The sequence below is a fragment of the Oncorhynchus mykiss genome, chromosome 24 (genome assembly GCF_057628025.1).
Source record: "Oncorhynchus mykiss isolate SJ-2025 chromosome 24, ASM5762802v1, whole genome shotgun sequence".
NCBI classification, from domain to species: domain Eukaryota; kingdom Metazoa; phylum Chordata; class Actinopteri; order Salmoniformes; family Salmonidae; genus Oncorhynchus; species Oncorhynchus mykiss.
Genome location: NC_143045.1, coordinates 33,665,001 through 33,685,000, shown reverse-complemented (window position 1 = coordinate 33,685,000; position 20,000 = coordinate 33,665,001). Strand labels below are relative to the sequence as shown.

The window sequence follows — 20,000 nt, the reverse complement described above, 5'->3', positions numbered from 1 at the left end:
GGTTAGCCCTGTCACTGAAGCAGGCCAGATCTCTCTGGGAGGGGGGTCCGTCCCAGTCTTATTCTACCGGGGTTCAGCCCACAGATCTGTCCTGTCCTAGCCTGTACAGCATCACTGCTCCTGCTGTGCACTAACCAACCCTACCTTGTTACAGAAGATCACTCTCTCTCTCTCAACCAGTCTCTCTCTCAACCAGTCTCTCTCTCTCAACCAGTCTCTCTCTCTCTCCCCATCTCTCTCTCTCCCCGTCTCTCTCTCTCTCCCCGTCTCTCTCTCTCCCCGTCTCTCTCTCTCCCCGTCTCTCTCTCTCCCCGTCTCTCTCTCTCTCCCCGTCTCTCTCTCTCTCCCCGTCTCGCTCTCTCAACCAGTCTCTCTCTCTCTCAACCAGTCTCTCTCCCCGTCTCTCTCTCTCTCTCCCCGTCTCTCTCTCTCCCCGTCTCTCTCTCTCTCTCCCCGTCTCTCTCTCTCCCCATCTCTCTCTCTCTCACCAGTCTCTCTCTCTCTCAACCAGTCTCTCTCTCTCTCTCTCTCTCTCTCTCTCTCTCTCTCTCTCTCTCTCTCTCCCTCTCTCTCTCTCTCTCTCACCAGTCTCTCTCTCTCTCTCTCTCTCAACCAGTCTCTCTCTCTCTCTCTCAACCAGTTTCTCTCTCTCTCTCTCTCTCAACCAGTTTCTCTCTCTCTCTCTCAACCAGTCTCTCTCTCAACCAGTCTTTCTCTCTCTCTCTCTCAACCAGTCTCTCTCTCTCAACCAGTCTCTCTCTCTCTCAACCAGTCTCTCGCTCTCTCAACCAGTCTCTCTCTCTCAACCAGTCTCTCTCCCCCTCTCTCTCAACCAGTATCTCTCTCTCAACCAGTCTCTCTCTCTCTCTCTCAACCAGTCTCTCTCCCCCTCTCTCTCAACCAGTCTCTCTCCCCCTCTCTCTCTCAATCAGTCTCTCTCCCCTCTCTCTCTCTCAACCAGTCTCTCTCCCCTGTCTCCCAAGCACTCTCTCTCAACCACTCTCTCTCACTCTCTCTCTCTCGCTCTCTCTCTCAACCAGTCTCTCTCCCCTCTCTCTCTCAATCAGTCTCTCTCCCCCTCTCTCTCTCTCAACCAGTCTCTCTCCCCTGTCTCCCAAGCACTCTCTCTCAACCACTCTCTCTCTCTCTCTCTCTCTCTCTATCAATCAGTCTCTCTCCCCCTCTCTCTCTCTCTCTAAACCAGGCTCTCTCCCCCTCTCTCTCTCTCTCAACTCTCTCTCTCTCTCTCTCAACCAGTCTCTCTCTCTCCCTCTCTCTCTCAACCAGTCTCTCTCTCTCTCTCTCTCTCTCTCTCTCAATCAGTCTCTCTCCCCCTCTCTCTCTCTAAACCATGCCTCTCCCCCTCTCTCTCTCTCTCAACCTCTCTCTCTCTCTCTCTCAACCAGTCTCTCTCCCCTCTCTCTCTCTCTCTCTCTCTCAATCAGTCCCCCCTCTCTCTCTCTCTCAACCAGTCTCTCTCCCCCTCTCTCTCAACCAGTCTCTCTCCCCCTCATCTCTCTCTCTCTCTCTCTCTCTCTCTCTCTCTCTCTCTCTCTCTCTCTCTCTCTCAATCAGTCTCTCTCCCCCTCTCTCTCTCTCTCTCTAAACCAGGCTCTCTCCCCCTCTCTCTCTCTCTCAACCTCTCTCTCTCTCTCTCTCAACCAGTCTCTCTCTCTCCCTCTCTCTCTCAACCAGTCTCTCTCTCTCTCTCTCTCTCTCTCTCAATCAGTCTCTCTCTCCCCCTCTCTCTCTCTCTCTAAACCAGGCTCTCTCCCCCCCTCTCTCTCTCAACCTCTCTCTCTCTCAACCAGTCTATCTCTCTCCCTCTCTCTCTCAACCAGTCTCTCTCTCCCTCTCTCTCTCAACCAGTCTCTCTCCCCCCTCTATCTCTCTCTCTCTCAATCAGTCTCTCTCCCCCTCTCTCTCTCTAAACCAGGCTCTCTCCCCCTCTCTCTCTCTCTCAACCTCTCTCTCTCTCTCTCTCAACCAGTCTCTCTCTCCCCGCTCTCTCTCAACCAGTCTCTCTCTCCCTCTCTCTCAACCAGTCTCTCTCCCCCCTCTATCTCTCTCTCTCTCAATCAGTCTCTCTCCCCTCTCTCTTTCTCTCTCTCTCTCTCTCTTTCAACCAGTCTCTCTCCCCCTCTCTCACTCTCAACCAGTCTATCTCCCTCTCCCTCTCCCTCTCTCTCTCTCTCTCTCTCTCTCTCTCTCTCTCTCTCTCTCTCTCTCTCTCTCTCTCTCTCTCTCTCTCTCTCTCTCTCTCAACCAGTCTCTCTCTCTCAACCAGTCTCTCCCCCCCCCCCTCTCTCTCTCTCAACCTCTCTCTCTCTGTATCTCCCACATCCCAATCTCTCTCTCTTTCTCTGGATTGCCATTATGACTCAGGGTGTGCAGTTGGTCTCTGTCTACCCAGTAACCACTGACAACAGGCAGGGGGAGGTGTTGAGGTGGAGGGTGGCCACTGCAAAGGAGCTTGAAATGAAAAGGTGATAGAATGATAGGATGGATGAAGAGAGATGCAGTCAGTCAGAGGAGGCAGGTGAAAAGCAGCCATGGAGGGAAGACAGGATGAAGAGAGACCCTCCCTTTTTGTCTTCATCCTCATCTTTTCTCCTATGTGTTCCTCTCTCCCCATCTGTTTTCTCCTCCAAATCCCCTCACTCCTCTCTACATCCGTTGGTGCTTCAGGGATGAGTGAGTGAGTGAGTGAGGTGAGTGGGTGAGGTGAGTGAGTGAGGTGAGTGAGTGAGAGAGAGAGGATGGTCAGTGCTCTCTGAGTTTAATTGATGCTGGCAGGGAGGTTCTCTCCCTCTTCTATTCTCTCTCTCTGCACTGCAGCAGTTTGACACGTTTATCAGGGACCCCTCCTCCCTCTCCTAACTATCACATGCTTCGATATTCCCCAACGTAATACAATATCAGAGTGACTGGTCATTTACTTGCAAAAATCATAGCAGCATGAGCTGCTGTGGTCCATATTTACATAATGATCTCTCTCTCTCTCTCTCTCTCACGCTCTCTGTCCCTCTCTTTCTCTCTATCCCTCTCTCTCTGCACTCATTTAGCTCTTATCTTTTGTTCCTCCCCTCTGTGTGTTTCACCAGCGGGGCTTATTAGCCAGGAAAGGAACACACTGAGGAGGGGGGAAGAGAGTGAGAGGTTGAGAGGATGAATGATGGAGAGATGAGACGAGAGAGATGCTGTTTGTCTCCTGTGAAATCTATCCACATTCTCCTCTCTGCTCATATACAGTGGGGCAAAAAAGTATTTAGTCAGCCACCAATTGTGCAAGTTCTCCCACTTAAAAAGATGAGAGAGGCCTGTAATTTTCATCATAGGTACACTTCAACAATGACAGACAAAATGAAAAAAGAAATCCAGAAAATCACATTGTAGGATTTTTTATGAATTTATTTGCAAATTATGGTGGAAAATAAGTATTTGGTCACCTACAAACAAGCACGATTTCTGTCTCTCACAGACCTGTAACTTCTTCTTTAAGAGGCTCCTCTGTCCTCCACTCGTTACCTGTATTAATGGCACCTGTTTGAACTTGTTATCAGTATAAAAGACATCTGTCCACAACCTCAAACAGTCACACTCCAAACTCCACTATGGCCAAGACCAAAGAGCTGTCAAAGGATACCAGAAACAAAATTGTAGACCTGCACCAGGCTGGGAAGACTGAATCTGCAATAGGTAAGCAGCTTGGTTTGAAGAAATCAACTGTGGGAGCAATTATTAGGAAATGAAGACATACAAGACCACTGATAATCTCCCTCGATCTGGGGCTCCACGCAAGATCTCACCCCGTGGGGTCAAAATGATCACAAGAACGGTGAGCAAAAATCCCAGAACCACATGGGGGGACCTAGTGAATGATCTGCAGAGAGCTGGGACCAAAGTAACAAAGCCTACCATCAGTAACACACTACGCCGCCAGGGACTCGAATCCTGCAGTGCTAGACGTGTCCCCCTGCTTAAGCCAGTACATGTCCAGGCCCGTCTGAAGTTTGCTGGAGAACATTTGGATGATCCAGAAGAAGATTGGGAGAATGTCATATGGTCAGATGAAACCAAAATAATTTTTTTTTGTAAAACCTCAACTCGTCGTATTTGGAGGAAAAAGAATGCTGAGTTGCATCCAAAGAACACTATACCTACTGTGAAGCATGGGGGTGGAAACATCATGCTCTGGGGCTGTTTTCTGCAAAGGGACCAGGACGACTGATCTGTGTAAAGGAAAGAATGAATGGGGCCATGTATTTTGAGATTTTGAGTGAAAAACTCCTTCCATCAGCAAGGGCAGTGAAGATGAAACTTGGCTGGGTCTTTCAGCATGACAATGATCCCAAACACATCGCCCAGGCAACGGAGTGACTTCGTAAGAAGCATTTCAAGGTCCTGGAGTGGCCTAGCCTGTCTCCAGATCTCAACCCCATAGAACATCTTTGGAGGGGGTTGAAAGTCCGTGTTGCCCAGCAACAGCCCCAAAACATCGCTGCTCTAGAGGAGATCTGCATGGAGGAATGGGCCAAAATACCAGCAACAGTGTGTGAAAACCTTGTGAAGACTTACAGAAAACGTTTGACCTCTGTCATTGCCAACAAAGGGTATATAACAAAGTATTGAGAAACTTTTGTTATTGACGAAATACTTATTTTCCACCATAATTTGCAAATAAATTCATTAAAAATCTCTACAATGTGATATTTCTGGATTTTTTTTCTCATTTTGTCTGTCATAGTTGAAGTGTACCCATGATGAAAATTACAAGCCTCTCATCATTTTAAGTGGGAGAACTTGCACAATTGGTGGCTGACTCAATACTTTTTTGCCCCACTGTAGTTGCATACATTAGAGAGACGATCCAGCCAGACTAGAATTTAGACTACCAGTTCATGCGTCAGGTGTGTGTGTATGTTTCATCACAGATGTTCAATCTAACACAGTAGATCCTCCAATCTAACACCAGTCTAATCCTGGTCACAGTAGATCCTCCAATCTAACACCAGTCTAATCCTGGTCACAGTATATCCTCCAATCTAACCCCAGTCTAATCCTGGTCACAGTATATCCTCCAGTCTAACCCTGGTCAGTGTTTTTGTGTGTGTGTCTATGCGTGTTTGTGTGTGTGTCTATGCGTGTTTGTGTGTGTGTCTATGCGTGTTTGTGTGTGTGTCTATGCGTGTTTGTGTGTGTATCTATGCGTGTGTGTGTGCTGAATATTCCAGTGCCCCTCTCCTACCTCCCTGTCCCTGTCTGAGCCACACAAGCCTGAGAGCCTCATCAGAGGCTCTGTACAGTTTCTCTCTACTTAGAAATGTCTCAAATCTACATCAAACACACATAGCAGATTTGCAGCTCAGGGGCGGGGGAACTGAGAGAGAACTGTGTGTGTGTATACAGTACGGTGTGTGTGTGTGTGTGTGTGTGTGTGTGTGTGTGTGTGTGTGTGTGTATACAGTATGGTGGGTGTGTGTACAGTATAATGTGTGTACCCCCTGTGGTGTGTGTGTACAGTATGGTGTGTGTGTACAGTATAGTGTGTGTGTACCCCCTGTGGTGTGTGTGTGTACAGTATGGTGTGTGTTCAGTGTGTGTACAGTATGGTGTGTGTTCAGTGTGTGTGTGTGTGTGTGTGTGTACAGTGTGGTGTGTGTGTGTGTGTACAGTGTGGTGTGTACAGTGTGGTGTGTGTGTGTACAGTGTGGTGTGTGTGTGTGTGTACAGTGTGGTGTGTGTGTGTGTGTACAGTGTGGTGTGTGTGTGTGTACAGTGTAGTGTGTCTACAGTGTGGTGTGTGTGTGTGTGTACGGTGTGTGGTGTGTGTGTGTGTGTACGGTGTGTGGTGTGTGTGTGTACGGTGTGGTGTGTGTGTGTGTGTGTGTACAGTATGGTGTGTGTGTACAGTGTGGTGTGTGTACAGTATGGTGTGTGTACAGTATGGTGTGTGTTCAGTATGGTGTGTGTGTGTGTGTGTGTGTGTGTGTGTACAGTATGGGGTGTGTGTGTGTGTGTACAGTATGGTGTGTGTGTGTGTGTACAGTATGGTGTGTGTACAGTGTGGTGTGTGTGTACCCCCTGTGGTGTGTGTGTCTGTACAGTGTTGTGTGTACAGTGTGTATAGTGTGGTGTGTGTGTGTGTGTACGGTGTGGTGTGGTGTGTGTGTGTGTGTGTGTGTGTACATTGTGATGTGTGTTTTTATACAGTGTGTGTGTGTGTGGTGTGTGTGTACGGTGTGTGTGGTGTGTGTGTACGGTGTGTGTGTACGGTGTGGTGTGTGTGTGTACAGTGTGGTGTGTGTGTGTACAGTATGGTGTGTGTGTGTGTGTACAGTATGATGTGTGTGTGTGTGTACAGTGTGTGTGTGTGTGTGTACAGTATGGTGTGTGTGTGTGTGTGTGTACAGTGTGGTGTGTGTGTGTACAGTATGGTGTGTGTGTGTGTGTGTGTGTGTGTACAGTATGGTGTGTGTGTGTGTGTGTGTGTGTGTGTACAGTGTGGTGTGTGTGTGTGTACAGTATGGTGTGTGTGTGTGTGTGTGTACAGTGTGGTGGGTGTGTGTGTGTACAGTGTGGTGTGTGTGTGTGTACAGTATGGTGTGTGTGTGTACAGTATGATGTGTGTTTTTATACAGTGTGTGTGTGTGTACAGTGTGTGTGTGTACAGTGTGGTGTGTGTGTGTGTGTGTGGGTGTGTGTGTGTACAGTGTGGTGTGTGTGTGTACAGTATGGTGTGTGTGTACAGTATGATGTGTGTTTTTATACAGTGTGTGTGTGTGTACAGTGTGTGTGTGTACAGTGTGTGTGTGTACAGTGTGTGTGTGTGTGTGTGTGTGTACAATGTGTGTGTGTGTGTGTACTGTATCGTGTGTGTGTGTGTGTGTGTGTGTACAGTATGGTGTGTGTGTGTACCCCCTGTGATGTGTGTGTGTGTGTGTCTGTACAGTGTTGTGTGTACAGTGTGTACAGTGTGGTGTGTGTGTGTGTGTGTGTGTACGGTGTGGTGTGGTGTGTGTGTGTGTGTACATTGTGATGTGTGTTTTTATACAGTGTGTGTGTGTGTGTGTACAGTATGGTGTGTGTGTGTGTGGTGTGTTTGTGTACGGTGTGTGTGTACGGTGTGTGTGTGTGTACGTTGTGTGTGTACGGTGTGGTGTGTGTGTGTGTACAGTGTGGTGTGTGTGTGTACAGTATGGTGTGTGTGTGTGTGTGTGTACAGTGTGGTGTGTGTGTGGGTGTGTGTGTGTACAGTGTGGTGTGTGTGTGTGTACAGTATGGTGTGTGTGTACAGTATGATGTGTGTTTTTATACAGTGTGTGTGTGTGTACAGTGTGTGTGTGTGTGTACAGTGTGGTGTGTGTGTGTGTGTGGGTGTGTGTGTGTACAGTGTGGTGTGTGTGTGTGTACAGTATGGTGTGTGTGTGTACAGTATGATGTGTGTTTTTATACAGTGTGTGTGTGTGTGTGTGTACAGTGTGTGTGTGTGTACAGTGTGTGTGTGTGTACACAGTGTGTGTGTGTGTGTACAATGTGTGTGTGTGTGTACGGTTTGTGTGTGTGTACTGTATCGTGTGTGTGTGTGTGTGTGTGTGTGTGTACAGTATGGTGTGTGTACAGTGTGGTGTGTGTGTGTACCCCCTGTGATGTGTGTGTGTGTGTCTGTACAGTGTTGTGTGTACAGTGTGTACAGTGTGGTGTGTGTGTGTGTGTACGGTGTGGTGTGGTGTGTGTGCAGTGTGGTGTGTGTGTACATTGTGATGTGTGTTTTTATACAGTGTGTGTGTGTGTGTGTGTACGGTGTGTGTGTGGTGTGTGTGTACGGTGTGTGTGTGTGTACGTTGTGTGTGTACGGTGTGGTGTGTGTGTGTGTACAGTGTGGTGTGTGTGTGTGTACAGTATGGTGTGTGTGTGTGTGTACGATGTGTGTGTGTGTGTGTGTACAGTGTGGTGTGTGGGTGTGTGTGTGTGTGTGTGTGTGTGTACAGTATGGTGTGTGTGTGTGTGTGTGTACAGTATGGTGTGTGTGTGTGTGTGTGAGTGTGTGTGTGTGTGTACAGTGTGGTGTGTGTACAGTGTGTGTGTGTGTACAATATGGTGTGTGTGTGTGTGTGTGTGTGTGTGTACGGTTTGTGTATGTGTACTGTATGATGTGTGTGTGTGTGTGTACAGTGTGGTGTGTGTGTACAGTGTGGTGTGTGTACATTATGGCGTGTGTACAGTGTTTTGTGTGTACCTCCTGTGATGGTGAATATGTGTTGTGGGTGTTAACCACATTATTAGATGTGGTGGTGAATGATGATGGTGAATATGTGTTGTGGGTGTCCTTAACCACATTATTAGATGTGATGGTGAATGATGATGGTGAATATGTGTTGTGGGTGTCCTTAACCACATTATTAGATGTGGTGGTGAATGATGATGGTGAATATGTGTTGTGGGTGTCCTTTCCACATTATTAGATGTGATGGTGAATATGTGTTGTGGGTGTTAACCACATTATTAGATGTGGTGGTGAATGATGATGGTGAACATGTGTTGTGGGTGTTAACCACATTATTAGATGTGGTGGTGAATATGTGTTGTGGGTGTTAACCACATTATTAGATGTGGTGGTGAATGATGATGGTGAATATGTGTTGTGGGTGTCCTTAACCACATTATTAGATGTGGTGGTGAATGATGATGGTGAATATGTGTTGTGGGTGTCCTTAACCACATTATTAGATGTGATGGTGAATATGTGTTGTGGGTGTTAACCACATTATTAGATGTGATGGTGAATATGTGTTGTGGGTGTTAACCACATTATTAGATGTGATGGTGAATGATGATGGTGAATATGTGTTGTGGGTGTCCTTAACCACATTATTAGATGTGGTGGTGAATGATGATGGTGAATATGTGTTGTGGGTGTCCTTAACCACATTATTAGATGTGATGGTGAATATGTGTTGTGGGTGTTAACCACATTATTAGATGTGATGGTGAATGATGATGGTGAATATGTGTTGTGGGTGTCCTTAACCACATTATTAGATGTGATGGTGAATATGTGTTGTGGGTGTTAACCACATTATTAGATGTGATGGTGAATGATGATGGTGAATATGTGTTGTGGGTGTCCTTTCCACATTATTAGATGTGATGGTGAATGATGATGGTGAATATGTTGTGGGTGTTAACCACATTATTAGATGTGATGGTGAATATGTGTTGTGGGTGTTAACCACATTATTAGATGTGGTGGTGAATGATGATGGTGAATATGTGTTGTGGGTGTCCTTAACCACATTATTAGATGTGGTTGTGAATGATGATGGTGAATATGTGTTGTGGGTGTCCTTAACCACATTATTAGATGTGATGGTGAATATGTGTTGTGGGTGTTAACCACATTATTAGATGTGATGGTGAATGATGATGGTGAATATGTTGTGGGTGTTAACCACATTATTAGATGTGATGGTGAATATGTGTTGTGGGTGTTAACCACATTATTAGATGTGATGGTGAATGATGATGGTGAATATGTGTTGTGGGTGTTAACCACATTATTAGATGTGGTGGTGAATGATGATGGTGAATATGTGTTGTGGGTGTCCTTTCCACATTATTAGATGTGGTGGTGAATGATGATGGTGAATATGTGTTGTGGGTGTTAACCACATTATTAGATGTGGTGGTGAATGATGATGGTGAAAATGTGTTGTGGGTGTCCTTAACCACATTATTAGATGTGATGGTGAATGATGATGGTGAATATGTGTTGTGGGTGTCCTTAACCACATTATTAGATGTGATGGTGAATGATGATGGTGAATATGTGTTGTGGGTGTCCTTTCCACATTATTAGATGTGGTGGTGAATGATGATGGTGAATATGTGTTGTGGGTGTTAACCACATTATTAGATGTGGTGGTGAATGATGATGGTGAAAATGTGTTGTGGGTGTCCTTAACCACATTATTAGATGTGATGGTGAATGATGATGGTGAATATGTGTTGTGGGTGTCCTTAACCACATTATTAGATGTGATGGTGAATGATGATGGTGAATATGTGTTGTGGGTGTCCTTTCCACATTATTAGATGTGGTGGTGAATGATGATGGTGAATATGTGTTGTGGGTGTCCTTAACCACATTATTAGATGTGGTGGTGAATGATGATGGTGAATATGTGTTGTGGGTGTTAACCACATTATTAGATGTGGTGGTGAATGATGATGGTGAATATGTGTTGTGGGTGTCCTTTCCACATTATTAGATGTGATGATGAATGATGATGGTGAATATGTGTTGTGGGTGTCCTTTCCACATTATTAGATGTGGTGGTGAATGATGATGGTGAATATGTGTTGTGGGTGTCCTTTCCACATTATTAGATGTGGTGGTGAATGATGATGGTGAATATGTTGTGGGTGTTAACCACATTATTAGATGTGATGGTGAATATGTGTTGTGGGTGTTAACCACATTATTAGATGTGGTGGTGAATGATGATGGTGAATATGTGTTGTGGGTGTCCTCAACCACATTATTAGATGCATGTTGCACACCGCTGGCCTCCAGATATTGCAGATGGTGATTGTGTTGTACAGGTTGTGGTTGTCTCTTATCTCTCTCCTGTAGGAGCTGAATGTTCTGCAACCTAAGGCAGGCTTCCGTCTCTGGCTCACTGCTGAGGTCCATCCCAAGTTCCCCCTCATCCTGCTGCAGTCCAGCCTCAAGATCACCTTCGAGGTACAAACACTATATATGTAAACACAGAAACACACAGAAACACACGCACACAGAAACACACGCACACAGACACCCTGTCCATGGTAATATGGTATGTTGGGAGCTGTGTTTGGGTAAAACATGTAGCCCTGGGTGTGTGTGTGTGGTGTGAAACGTGTAGCCCCAGGCGTGTTAGCTGTCTGAGACGTGTTACTGAGGCGTGTTATTGGGCTGAGTGTATGCAGAGCCCAGAGAGGTCTGTTAGTCAAGCTAGGCCAGGCTATAGGGCTTACTTTCTCCAAATACCAGCTGTGCTGTTTCACAGTCCGGCGTTATGGGACACACAGGCCCTGTTGAGAAGTGGAGCACACTTGATCTCTCCAGCCCTCAGATGAGCTTTTAACAGTTAAAGCCTGGATCCCAGCCCCCACTGCCCTCCCTGTCCACCCTCCCAGCAACATTCATGCCCTCCCTGTCCACCCTCCCAGCAACATTCCTGCCCTCCCTGTCCACCCTCCCAGCAACATTCATGCCCTCCTTGTCCACCCTCCCAGCAACATTCATGCCCTCCCTGTCCACCCTCCCAGCAACATTCCTGCCCTCCCTGTCCACCCTCCCAGCAACATTCATGCCCTCCCTGTCCACCCTCCCAGCAACATTCATGCCCTCCTTGTCCACCCTCCCAGCAACATTCATGCCCTCCCTGTCCACCCTCCCAGCAACATTCATGCCCTCAGGCCCTTGATCACTTTCTCTCTCCCTCAGGCTCCTCCTGGTCTAAAGAAGAACTTGTTGAGGACCTATGAAACGTGGAGCCCAGAGCAGATCAGTAAAGGTGGTCTGCTGTCCAGAGCCCAGTCCCTCTTCTGCCTCGCATGGTTCCACGCTGTCTGCCAGGAGAGACGTAACTACATCCCCCAGGTACCGCAGCTTCTTAAACACTACATCCCCCAGGTACCCCAGCTTCTTAAACACTACATCCCCCAGGTACCCCAGCTTCTTATAAACTACATCCCCCAGGTACCCCCAGCTTCTTATAAACTACACCCCCCAGGTATCCCCCAGCTTATTATAAACTACGTCCCCCAGGTACCCCAGCTTCTTATAAACTACATCCCCCAGGTAACCCCCAGCTTATTATAAACTACATCCCCCAGGTACCCCAGCTTCTTATAAACTACATCCCCCAGGTAACTCCAGCACTTTATAAACTACATCCTCCAGGTGTCCCAGCACTTTATAAACTACATCCTCCAGGTGTCCCAGCACTTTATAAACTACATCCTCCAGGTGTCCCAGCACTTTATAAACTACATCCTCCAGGTACCCTAGCACTTTATAAACTACATCCTCCAGGTACCCTAGCACTTTATAAACTACACCCTCCAGGTACCCTAGCACTTTATAAACTACACCCTCCAGGTACCCTAGCACTTTATAAACTACATCCTCCAGGTACCCCAGCTAAACTACATCCTCCAGGTGTCCCAGCACTTTATAAACTACATCCTCCAGGTGTCCCAGCACTTTATAAACTACACCCTCCAGGTACCCTAGCACTTTATAAACTACACCCTCCAGGTACCCTAGCACTTTATAAACTACATCCTCCAGGTACCCCAGCTAAACTACATCCTCCAGGTGTCCCAGCACTTTATAAACTACACCCTCCAGGTGTCCCAGCACTTTATAAACTACATCCCCCAGGTAACTCCAGCACTTTATAAACTACATCCTCCAGGTGTCCCAGCACTTTAAAACTACATCCTCCAGGTACCCCAGCTAAACTACATCCTCCAGGTGTCCCAGCACTTTATAAACTACACCCTCCAGGTGTCCCAGCACTTTATAAACTACACCCTCCAGGTACCCTAGCACTTTATAAACTACATCCTCCAGGTACCCCAGCACTTTATAAACTACATCCTCCAGGTACCCCAGCTAAACTACATCCTCCAGGTGTCCCAGCACTTTATAAACTACATCCCCCAGGTGTCCCAGCCCTTTATAAACTACATCCTCCAGGTACCCCAGCTAAACTACATCCCCCAGGTGTCCCAGCCCTTTATAAACTACATCCTCCAGGTACCCTAGCACTTTATAAACTACATCCCCCAGGTGTCCCAGCACTTTAAAACTACATCCTCCAGGTACCCTAGCACTTTATAAACTACATCCTCCAGGTGTCGCAGCACTTTATAAACTACATCCCCCAGGGACCCCAGCACTTTAAAACTACATCCCCCAGGAAATAAAGCGCTCACCGCTATGTAAACAACATTTCCCTGGAGTCATACCCGTGCCTCCGATTAATGACATACTACAGCTGTGTGTGTGTACAGTGTTTTGTGTGTACCTAGAAAGGCTACCTAGTAACTACTAACAATTGGATACCACGAAATTGGGGAGAAAAGGGGGTAAAAAAATGACAAAAAAGAGAGATCAGGGTCCAGAGTAACGCAGAGGTCCTTTACAGTTTGATTTGAGACGACTGTACAACCATCAAGATGAATTGTCAGATCCAACAGACGATATCTTTGTTTCTTGGGACTTAGTGCGCAACAGCTTTTTCTAAAGTCTTTGAGCGGAATGGAAGATTCGATATAGACTGATATAGACTTTTTTTTATATTTTCTGGGTCAAGGTTTGGCTTTTTCAAGAGAAGCTTTATTAGTGCCACTTTTACTGAGTTTGGTACACATCCGGTGGATAGAGAGCCGTTTATTATGTTCAACATAGGAGGGCCAAGCACAGGAAGCAGCTCTTTCAGTAGTTTAGTTGGAATAGGGTCCAGTATGCAGCTTGAAGGTTTAGAGGCCATGATTATTTTCATCATTGTGTCAAGAGATATAGTACTAAAACACTTGAGTGTCTCTCTTGATCTTAGGTCCTGGCAGAGTTGTGCAGACTCAGGACAACTGAGCTTTGGAGGAATACTCAGATTTAAAGAGGAGTCCATAATTTGCTTTCTAATGATCATGATCTTTTCCTCAAAGAAGTTCATGAATTTATTACTGCTGAAGTGAAATCCATCCTCTCTTGGGGAATGCTGCTTTTTAGTTAGCTTTTCGACTGTATCAAAAATACATTTAGGATTGTTCTTATTCTCCTCAATTAAGTTGGGAAAATCAGATGGAGCAGCAGTGATCGCTCTTTGTTACTGTCTTTCCAAGCTAATCGGGAGACTTCCAGTTTGGTGGAGCGCCATTTCCGTTCCAATTTTCTGGAAGCTTGCTTCAGGGCTCGGGTATTTTCTGTATACCAGGGAGCTAGTTTCTTGTGACAAATGTTTTTTGTTTTTAGGGATGCGTCTGCATCTAGGGTATTACGCAAGGTTAAATTACGTTCCTCGGTTACCGTTTACATACACCTTAGCCAAATACATTTCAACTCAGTTTTTCACAATTCCTGACATTTAATCCTAAAAATTCCCTGTCTTAGGTCAGTTAGGATCACCACTTTATTTTAAGAATGTGAAATGTCAGAATAATAGTAGAGAGAATTATTTATTTCAGCTTTTATTTCTTTCATCACATTCCTAGTGGGTCAGAAGTTTACATACACTCAATTAGTATTTGGTAGCATTGCCTTTAAATTGTTTAACATGGGTCAAACATTTCGGGTAACCTTCCACAAGCTTCCCACAATAAGTTGGGTGAATTTTGGCCCATTCCTCCCGACAGAGCTGGTGCAACTGAGTCAGGTTTGCAGGCCTCCTTGCTTGCACACGCTCTTTCAGTTCTGCCCACAAATTTTCTATAGGATTGAGGTCAGGGCTTTGTGATGGCCACTCCAATACCTTGACTTTGTTGTCCTTAATCCATTTTGCCACAACTTTGGAATATGCTTGGGGTCATTGTCCATTTGGAAGACTAAGCTTTTAACTTCTTGACTGATGTCTTGAGATGTTGCTTCAATATATCCACATAATGTTTCCAACTTCATGATGCCATCTATTTTGGGAAGCGCACCAGGCCCTCCTGCAGCAAAGCACCCCCACAACATGATGCTGCCACCCCCGTGCTTCACGGTTGGGATGGTGTTCTTCGGCCAGCAAGCCTCCCCCTTTTTCTCCAAACATAACGATGGTCATTATGGCCAAACAGTTCTATTGTTGTTTCATCAGACCAGAGGACATTTTTCCAAAAAGTACCATCGTTGTCCCCATGTGCAGTTGTAAACCGTAGTCGGGTTTGGAGCAGTGGTTTCTTCCTTGCTGAGCAGCCTTTCGGGTTATGTCGATATAGGACTAATTTTTACTTTGGATATAGATACTTTTGTACCTGTTTCATCTCTAAGAGACAGAACGTGTCTCCTTCCTGAGCGGTATGACGGCTGCGTGGTCCCATGGTGTTTATACTATTGTTTGTATAGATGAACGTGGTACCTTCAGGTATTTTGAAATAGGTGGAGGGAGTCTGGAAGGGCGTCTAGGAATGTTTGGGTTTTCCGAGAATTTATAGCACAGCTTTTGATGATCCTTGGTTGGGGTCTGAGCAGATTATTTGTTGCGTTTGCAAACGTAATAAAATGGTGGTCCGATAGTCCAGGATTATGAGGAAAAACATTAAGATCCACAATATTTATTCCGCGGGACACAACTAGGTCCAGAGTATGACTGTGTTAGTGAGTAGGTCCAGAGTATGACTGTGTTAGTGAGTAGGTCCAGAGTATGACTGTGTTAGTGAGTAGGTCCAGAGTATGACTGTGTTAGTGAGTAGGTCCAGAGTATGACTGTGTTAGTGAGTAGGTCCAGAGTATGACTGTGTTAGTGAGTAGGTCCGGAGTATGACTGTGTTAGTGAGTAGGTCCAGAGTATGACTGTGTTAGTGAGTAGGTCCAGAGTATGACTGTGTTAGTGAGTAGGTCCAGAGTATGACTGTGTTAGTGAGTAGGTCCAGAGTATGACTGTGTTAGTGAGTAGGTCCAGAGTATGACTGTGTTAGTGAGTAGGTCCAGAGTATGACTCTGTTAGTGAGTAGGTCCAGAGTATGACTGTGTTAGTGAGTAGGTCCGGAGACATGTTAGACAAAACCCACTGAGTCGATGATGGCTCCGAAAGCCTTTTGGAGTGGGTCTGTGGACTTTTCCATGTGAATATTAAAATCACCAAAAATGTGAATATTATCTGCCATAACTACAAGGTCCGATAGAAATTCAGGGAAATCAGTGAGGCACGCTATATATGGCCCAGGAGGCCTGTAAACAGTAGCTATAAAAAGTGATTGAGTAGGCTGCATAGATTTCATGACTAGAAGCTCAAAAGACAAAAACGCTGTTGTTTTTTTTTTTTGTAAATTGAAATTTGCCATCGTAATGTTAGCAACAACTCTGCCTTTGCGGGATGCACGGGGGATATGGTCACTAGTGTAACCAGGAGGAGAAGCCTAATTTAACACAGAAAATTCATCAGGCTTAAGCCATGTTTCAGTCAGGCCAATCACATCATGATATGATTAGTTCATTGACAATAACTGCTTGGAAGTGAAGGATCTAACATTAAGTAGCCCTATTTTGAGATATGACAATCTCTTTCAATAATGACAGGAATGAAGGAGGTCTTTTATTCCAGTGAGATTGCTAAGGCGACCACCGCCATGTTTCGTCATACCCTGGGACTGTTGTGGCCCACTAGAGCAGCCCCACTGATGTGTGTTTACAGTGTGTGTATAACCTGACCCTGTGTCTCCGTGGTCTCTGCAGTCACACAGCCATCAGCGGAGCCTGAGAATGTTGTCTGTGTGCTCATAGAGGACACTAGCGTGCTTCTACTCTCTGTGTGCTCATAAAGAACACTAGCGTGCTTCTACTCTCTGTGTGCTCATAAAGAACACTAGCGTGCTTCTATTCTCTGTGTGCTCATAAAGAACACTAGCGTGCTTCTATTCTCTGTGTGCTCATAAAGAACACTAGCGTGCTTCTACTCTCTGTGTGCTCATAAAGAACACTAGCGTGCTTCTATTCTCTGTGTGCTCATAAAGAACACTAGCGTGCTTCTATTCTCTGTGTGCTCATAAAGAACACTAGCGTGCTTCTATTCTCTGTGTGCTCATAAAGAACACTAGCGTGCTTCTACTCTCTGTGTGCTCATAAAGAACACTAGCGTGCTTCTATTCTCTGTGTGCTCATAAAGAACACTAGCGTGCTTCTACTCTCTGTGTGCTCATAAAGAACACTAGCGTGCTTCTACTCTCTGTGTGCTCATAAAGAACACTAGCGTGCTTCTACTCTCTGTGTGCTCATAAAGAACACTAGCGTGCTTCTACTCTCTGTGTGCTCATAAAGAACACTAGCGTGCTTCTATTCTCTGTGTGCTCATAAAGAACACTAGCGTGCTTCTATTCTCCAGTCTACAGGGAGATGCTGCCCTCTCACTGCCCTCTCACTGCCCACTGCCCTCTCACTGCCCTCACTGCTCCACTGTACTCTGTAGCAGCTTTACCAGCTACAGCATGTTAACATCAGTACACTCAGGACCAGCGCACTCAGGACCAGCGCACTCAGGACCAGCGCACTCAGGACCAGCGCACTCAGGACCAGCGCACTCAGGACCAGCGCACTCAGGACCAGCGCACTCAGGACCAGCGCACTCAGGACCAGCGCACTCAGGACCAGCGCACTCAGGACCAGCGCACTCAGGACCAGCGCACTCAGGACCTGCGCACTCAGGACCAGCGCACTCAGGACCTGCGCACTCAGGACCTGCGCACTCAGGACCTGCGCACTCAGGACCTGCGCACTCCGGACCAGCGCACTCAGGACCAGGGGCTGCCTCATTTACAACCCCCCCATGCTGGCTAATATACAGTTAAACACACACCTGAAGTGTTCCCACGTACACACATACTGTACATACCTACACAGCAGGACTAAAAACACTATGGAGAGCCAAGATGACACAGATGTTTTAGTGATGGCTATAATTAGGTTGTGTATTTATAGCCGTCGGGGACTGAACACATAATTAACACACCAATTAAATACACCGACATGAGAAGGAACCAGGGATCCATCCAGAGTTATTAATTAAATTCTGCTCTCCCTATCTCTCCCCCTCCCTATCTCTCCCTCTCCCTATCTCTCCCCCTCCCTCTCTATCTCTCCCTCTCCCTATCTCTCCCCATCTCTCCCCCTCCCTATCTCTCCCCCTCCCTATATCTCCCCCTTCCTATCTCTCCCCCTCCCTCCCTATCTCTCCCCCTCCCTATCTCTCCCCCTCCCTATATCTCCCCCTTCCTATCTCTCCATATCTCTCCCCCTCCCTATCTCTGCTACCTCTTCTTCTCACGTCACTCTTCATTCCACTGCTCTCTCTGTCTCTTTCTCTCTCTGTCTCTGTTTCTCTCTGTCTCTTTCTCTGTCTGTTTCTCTCTGTCTCTGTTTCTCTGTCTCTGTTTCTCTCTGTCTCTGTTTCTCTCTGTCTTTGTTTCTCTCTGTCTCTTTCTCTCTGTCTCTTTCTCTCTCTTCTCTTTCTCTCTCTGTGTCTGTTTCTCTCTGTCTCTGTTTCTCTCTGTCTCTGTTTCTCTCTGTCTCTGTTTCTCTCTCTCTTTCTCTCTCTGTCTCTGTTTCTCTGTCTCTTTCTCTCTCTGTTTCTCTGTCTCTTTCTCTCTCTGTCTCTGTTTCTCTCTGTCTCTGTTTCTCTCTGTCTCTGTTTCTCTCTGTCTCTTTCTCTCTCTGTCTCTGTTTCTCTCTGTCTCTGTTTCTCTCTGTCTCTTTCTCTCTCTGTCTCTGTTTCTCTGTTTCTTTCTCTCTGTCTCTGTTTCTCTCTCTGTCTCTTTCTCTCTCTGTCTGTCTCTTTCTCTCTTCTCTTTCTCTCTCTGTGTCTGTTTCTCTCTGTCTCTGTTTCTCTCTGTCTCTGTTTCTCTCTGTCTCTGTTTCTCTCTGTCTCTTTCTCTCTCTGTCTCTGTTTCTCTCTGTCTCTGTTTCTCTCTGTCTCTTTCTCTCTCTGTCTCTGTTTCTCTGTTTCTTTCTCTCTCTGTCTCTGTTTCTCTCTGTCTCTTTCTCTCTCTGTCTGTCTCTTTCTCTCTTCTCTTTCTCTCTCTGTGTCTGTTTCTCTCTGTCTCTGTTTCTCTCTGTCTCTGTTTCTCTCTGTCTCTGTTTCTCTCTGTCTCTTTCTCTCTCTCTTTCTCTCTGTCTCTTTCTCTCTGTCTCTTTCTCTCTGTCTCTTTCTCTCTCTGTCTCTGTTTCTCTGTCTCTTTCTCTCTCTGTCTCTGTTTCTCTCTGTCTTTGTTTCTCTCTGTCTCTTTCTCTCTCTGTCTATGTCTCTTTCTCTCTCTTCTCTTTCTCTCTCTGTGTCTGTTTCTCTCTGTCTCTGTTTCTCTGTCTCTGTTTCTCTCTGTCTCTTTCTCTCTCTGTCTCTGTTTCTCTCTGTCTCTGTTTCTCTCTGTCTCTTTCTCTCTCTCTTTCTCTCTGTCTCTTTCTCTCTGTCTCTTTCTCTCTGTCTCTTTCTCTCTCTGTTTCTCTGTCTCTTTCTCTCTCTGTCTCTGTTTCTCTCTGTCTTTGTTTCTCTCTGTCTCTTTCTCTCTCTGTCTATGTCTCTTTCTCTCTCTTCTCTTTCTCTCTCTGTGTCTGTTTCTCTCTGTCTCTGTTTCTCTGTCTCTGTTTCTCTCTGTCTCTTTCTCTCTCTGTGTCTGTTTCTCTCTGTCTCTGTTTCTCTCTGTCTCTGTTTCTCTCTGTCTCTGTTTCTCTCTGTCTCTTTCTCTCTCTGTCTCTGTTTCTCTGTTTCTTTCTCTCTCTGTCTCTGTTTCTCTGTCTCTTTCTCTCTCTGTTTCTCTGTCTCTTTCTCTCTGTCTCTTTCTCTCTCTGTCTCTGTCTCTTTCTCTCTCTTCTCTTTCTCTCTCTGTGTCTGTTTCTCTCTGTCTCTGTTTCTCTGTCTCTGTTTCTCTCTGTCTCTTTCTCTCTCTGTGTCTGTTTCTCTCTGTCTCTGTTTCTCTCTGTCTCTGTTTCTCTCTGTCTCTGTTTCTCTCTGTCTCTGTTTCTCTCTGTCTCTTTCTCTCTCTGTCTCTGTTTCTCTCTGTCTCTGTTTCTCTCTGTCTCTTTCTCTCTCTGTCTCTGTTTCTCTGTTTCTTTCTCTCTGTCTCTGTTTCTCTCTCTGTCTCTTTCTCTCTCTGTCTGTCTCTTTCTCTCTTCTCTTTCTCTCTCTGTGTCTGTTTCTCTCTGTCTCTGTTTCTCTCTGTCTCTGTTTCTCTCTGTCTCTGTTTCTCTCTGTCTCTTTCTCTCTCTGTCTCTGTTTCTCTCTGTCTCTGTTTCTCTCTGTCTCTTTCTCTCTCTGTCT

General features: G+C 46.0%; 1 protein-coding gene across 4 annotated transcripts in view; it reads left to right on the top strand.

The window, feature by feature from the left end:
* Positions 1-20,000, top strand: part of dync2h1 (dynein cytoplasmic 2 heavy chain 1) — a 230,996-nt gene that overhangs the window by 160,170 nt on the left and 50,826 nt on the right. For all 4 annotated transcript variants that reach the window (XM_090218892.1, XM_036961599.2, XM_036961601.2 and 1 more), the window contains 2 exons: positions 10,637-10,747; positions 11,492-11,647. In XM_090218892.1, coding sequence (XP_090075018.1) covers positions 10,637-10,747; positions 11,492-11,647 — 267 coding nt within the window. The remainder of the gene's footprint in view (positions 1-10,636; positions 10,748-11,491; positions 11,648-20,000) is intronic.